The sequence below is a fragment of the Octopus bimaculoides genome, chromosome 12, assembly GCF_001194135.2.
Source record: "Octopus bimaculoides isolate UCB-OBI-ISO-001 chromosome 12, ASM119413v2, whole genome shotgun sequence".
NCBI lineage: Eukaryota > Metazoa > Mollusca > Cephalopoda > Octopoda > Octopodidae > Octopus > Octopus bimaculoides.
This window is the reverse complement of record NC_068992.1, coordinates 60,994,504-60,999,088: the sequence shown is the minus strand read 5'-3', so window position 1 is coordinate 60,999,088 and position 4,585 is coordinate 60,994,504. Positions and strand designations below refer to the sequence as shown.

The window sequence follows — 4,585 nt, the reverse complement described above, 5'->3', positions numbered from 1 at the left end:
GTTTGTAGTTTATCTTTTGGGCGGAGGTGACTAAATTGTCTGCCGTCTTGGGCTTATTAATAATTTTTCTATTGGCGCACAAGGCTAGCAATTTGGGTACAGATTAATCGATTACAGTGCTCAATTGGTACTTATTTTGTCCACTCCATAAAGGATAAAAATCGACCTCGACGGCATTTGAACTCAGCGTAATTATTAAGAGAGCTGAAGTTGTAAGAGAAATTAAGGTAAGGGACGTAACTCTTAAATCCTTACAAATTGAAAATGTTTGCAGCTTCACTGCAGCAGAAATAATTCAAATTAGTGAAAGGCTTTTATTATTATCACGCTGAGGCGAAACATTTCTATGACAATGAACAGCAAATAGTTTGGGACCCAGTAATTTGATTACATTATCTTTGATAACTGTCGATTTATTTCAGTCGTCCGTATGAAGCTTGAGCAACAGGACTCGTGGTAACGGTTTCGGCTCTTCACTGTCGAGAATTGATAAAATCTGTACAAGTACAAAGCACCAGGTTCAAAGTAATTGATTTACACCTTCCTCCAAAATGTGAAACCAATATCCAATACATGGTGTGAAAAAAGACAATATGGTTGCAAAGCGAATTCCTTAGACAACCAACCGTAATGACAGATTGGTCACATTTCATCAAAGGTCTGCCTGATGACCAACAGCCTTGGGTCTAAAGATTTACAGCAGCAATGAAAGCCGCGAGGTGAAGTGAGGCATTTAAAGAGCATAGATTTAAAAATATTGTTACGCCGCACACGGACCTCCGATGCCACCACGGGTCCCTACATAAACAGCCCGCAGTTTGCTGGCCCAGAGAAGCTCGCGTGCGACAACGCTCAGCAAATCAGAAACCCGCTCCGGACGGTGAAGTAGCGAAACGAAGCCAGTCGTGCCGAAAAAAAATAAAAAGAAAAAATGTTGTGTAGTCAAAGTACATTCAAGAGTTCTTTGGAAAGTTCTGTTTTCTTTCCTTCGTTCCTTTAAAAACACATTTAACAAAGTTCTTTTTTTTTTTAATCTTTTCAAACAATTAACGACACAAAGTTGCATCCCAACCACATGGTTCCAGGTTCAATCCTATTGCAAAAGTATCTAGAAGCTCCCTTATTGTTTTGTAGGTCAAGAGGATTTAAGTACAAGGACCGATTCCGGAGACTAAGACTACCTAAAATAGTTATGGGCAAAATGCGGCCCAGAGATTACTGAAAAGTACGCCTAGCGAAAAAAAAAAAAAATAATAATTTCAGTAGTGCGGCCCACCAGTCATGCTTCGTGCAGCCCGCCTCTGCCTAAAAGTTGCCAACGCTTTAAATAAAGTCTGTTCTGAGATCGTGAGCTGGAACTAAAACAATTTGTTTATAAATAGCTTATAAACACCTTCCACGCTGCAATTATTTAAGTTATTTCTGCAGAATTATCTCCCTTGTATCACCGACTTAATAAAAAATCGGGAGTGGTTGACTATTGTGCTAGAAATAACAGCTCAATATGGTATTGGGAAGCTAACGATACATCCATGCCTTCGTCTATATACATTAGTCTCCTTTACATATAAACCAGAGAAAGTGGGGTACACGGAAGGACGATGCATGTGTAGGTATGTATATAAATATAGTTATACCATCTATTGATACATATACATACACATACCTATATATTTACAGGGTACAGTGAATAAACTAGATTTAAAAAATATCTTGAATTACTAATTCAATAAAATCCCCATTGGCTTCAACCACGGCCCCCAACACGACTTAGGAATATGCTGCTCTTCTGAACGGTCTCCTTGTTTAACTTGGTGAATGCTGCCATAATCCTTGCCTTCAGTTCGCACAGGCATCACATCTCATAGAAATCTCTTGGCGAAGGATGTCAGTATTTTAATGTTCCTCACGTTGGGGGAAAGCATACGAGTGCGTACACATTCATGCACTCACACGAGTATATAAACCTGTGTATATAGCGAAGCTATATAGAAGGCATTTGCCCAAGGTGCCACCAGGACCATGTAGTAGGGAAGCCAGCTTCTAGCCACAGCAACGCCTATATTCTGTTAATAGTTAGTCTATATCTTAGGCCCTACAAAAGCCTTCTCAGTGGATTTGGTAGATGGAATTTGAATTCAGACCACATGCATGTATACCTCATGTAAGTCTTGACGACACGAGTATGCTAGTCCAGATGTCCATTAACCCCACACCATCTCGGTCTATTACTTAGCTTACGTCAATAACTCCATGGTGTTTCGCATTGATAATAAAATATATACAAAAATAAAAATGTGTAGTACAGTACTGTACTTCAGGTATTTTCATCTATCGCAGTGTTTTGGAACGTAACACCAGCGATAATAGAAATTCATTTGTAAACACTTGGTGGGAAATTAAATCTAAAAAAAAAAAAAAAAAAAAAAAAAAAAAAAAGAAACTAACGGAAGCGAAATGCTACAGTTACCGCGAAGCGGGTAAAAAAAATTATGGTGTTTGAAAGTGATAGCAATGAAATGCATAGAGTAAAAGATTTTTAATAGTTCGTCCTGTAAGAAACTAGCCATTATATTGCACAAAAATGTTAGTTTGCTTCGCAATGACATCTGCTAAAGCAGTTTCAGCTTTATTGAAGCAATTCATGCTGACAGTTACTATCTTCTAGCGGGAAAGCGAGTAAAAGTAGGACTCTCTCGTAACAAAAGTGGTTAGGGTACTTCACTTCACGTAGCATAGAAAAGTTTTGTACGCATAAATAAAGTTGTAATAAATCGAAAACAAACACAAGCAGCGAGAAGACATTCCTGAAGAAAATATGGGCCCTGAAAAGGGCCGTTGTTGAAATATAGCAAAGTCTCATCTAAGCTCTCTCGCCACGGATACGGCGTGCAAGTTGAATGTCCTTTGGCATAATGGTCACTCTCTTAGCATGGATGGCGCATAAGTTGGTATCTTCGAAAAGACCGACTAAGTAAGCTTCGCTAGCTTCTTGAAGTGCCATAACAGCAGAACTCTGGAAACGGAGGTCTGTCTTAAAATCTTGAGCGATTTCACGGACTAGACGTTGGAAGGGAAGCTTCCTAATGAGAAGCTCAGTAGACTTCTGGTAACGTCTGATTTCACGAAGAGCTACAGTACCGGGCCTATAACGATGTGGCTTCTTAACACCTCCAGTGGCTGGTGCACTTTTCCTGGCAGCTTTGGTTGCAAGCTGTTTTCGAGGAGCTTTTCCTCCGGTGGATTTACGAGCTGTTTGCTTAGTACGAGCCATTACGATATCTTAGCCAGCAGGGAAATACTAGTAGCAGCAGCAAAAGTGACAATCTTATATAGGTGCTGATTAGTCACGCCAAAACATTAAGCAGGAGTAGCTTGGCACCAAAAGTCACATACATTCTAAACCATGTGACATGTAAATCACTATGCTCTCTGCTACGTTCGTGTAGTATGTACATATATACATCTCCGATATAGAGTAGAAGTTTATCTTACATTCAAAATGAGTGGACGTGGGAAAGGTGGAAAAGGACTCGGAAAAGGTGGCGCTAAACGTCATAGAAAGGTGTTGAGAGATAACATCCAGGGTATTACCAAGCCAGCTATACGTCGTTTGGCTCGCAGAGGTGGTGTTAAACGTATTTCTGGTTTGATCTACGAAGAGACCCGTGGTGTATTAAAAGTGTTCCTTGAGAACGTCATCCGTGATGCTGTTACCTACACAGAGCATGCGAAAAGGAAGACCGTGACCGCTATGGATGTTATCTACGCTCTAAAAAGACAAGGAAGAACCCTGTACGGTTTTGGCGGTTAATTTTCAAATCCCACTGCTATTACGCTAATGACAAAATCGGCCCTTGTAAGGGCCATGAAAATTTGCACTTAAGCCATCTCGCTGATTTCCTAATATGCGTCATTAACCCGCTGTCTTAAAGTTTTGTTCTTTAAATTTCACTCAGTAACTTAGAGGAGATAAAGACTATGTACAGCACCCTTCTCGGCGTAACAAAAGACCTTAAATACCGGGCGCCGAGCAAAGATCTGACTTTAATATTATAAAAGTATTACCGTGAATGCTTCGAACAGATTTATTTCTGTGGCTGTCTATTTGGCCACAATACCAAAATATAAATTTCTCAGCGTGGTTTGTGTTAACGTTTACGTTATTGAGCTAAATTATTCCTAGTTACTTTAAGCACTTCTTTATTTCTTAAGGAAAAATGCAATGTTTTCTATTAAGTGTATTTTGAAACTGTTACGTGAATTAGAACTACTCCCCACTCCTGAGTTTTCAGGATTTTTTTTTTTTTTTTCGAAATACGTAGAAAAATAGGATTACGATTCTGTAAAATAAATAGGTTTGTAAAATGTGGCTGTGTGTGTGTGTAGTAAGTAGCTTGCTAACCAACCACATGGTTACGGGTTCAGTCCCACTGCGTGGCATGGGCAAGTGCCCCCCCCCCCATCCATCAACCTACGTGGAAAAATACGGAGATTAAAAAATGTAAAGAATAAACACAAATTCATATGTTTTTATGAAAAACTCCGACCCAAAATTTCCCAGCTGTCTAAATGTGAAAAATGA

General features: G+C 39.5%; 2 protein-coding genes across 2 annotated transcripts; one reads left to right on the top strand and one right to left on the bottom strand.

The window, feature by feature from the left end:
• Positions 1–863: 863 nt before the first annotated feature.
• Positions 864–3,320, bottom strand: LOC106873232 (histone H3). The gene has a single exon (XM_052972210.1). The coding sequence runs from the start codon at positions 3,272–3,274 to the stop codon at positions 2,864–2,866; it is 411 nt and encodes a 136-aa protein (XP_052828170.1). The 5' UTR covers positions 3,275–3,320; the 3' UTR covers positions 864–2,863.
• Positions 3,321–3,461: 141 nt separating this feature from the next.
• Positions 3,462–4,132, top strand: LOC106873233 (histone H4). The gene has a single exon (XM_014920504.2). The coding sequence runs from the start codon at positions 3,503–3,505 to the stop codon at positions 3,812–3,814; it is 312 nt and encodes a 103-aa protein (XP_014775990.1). The 5' UTR covers positions 3,462–3,502; the 3' UTR covers positions 3,815–4,132.
• The last annotated feature ends 453 nt before the right edge of the window (positions 4,133–4,585 follow it).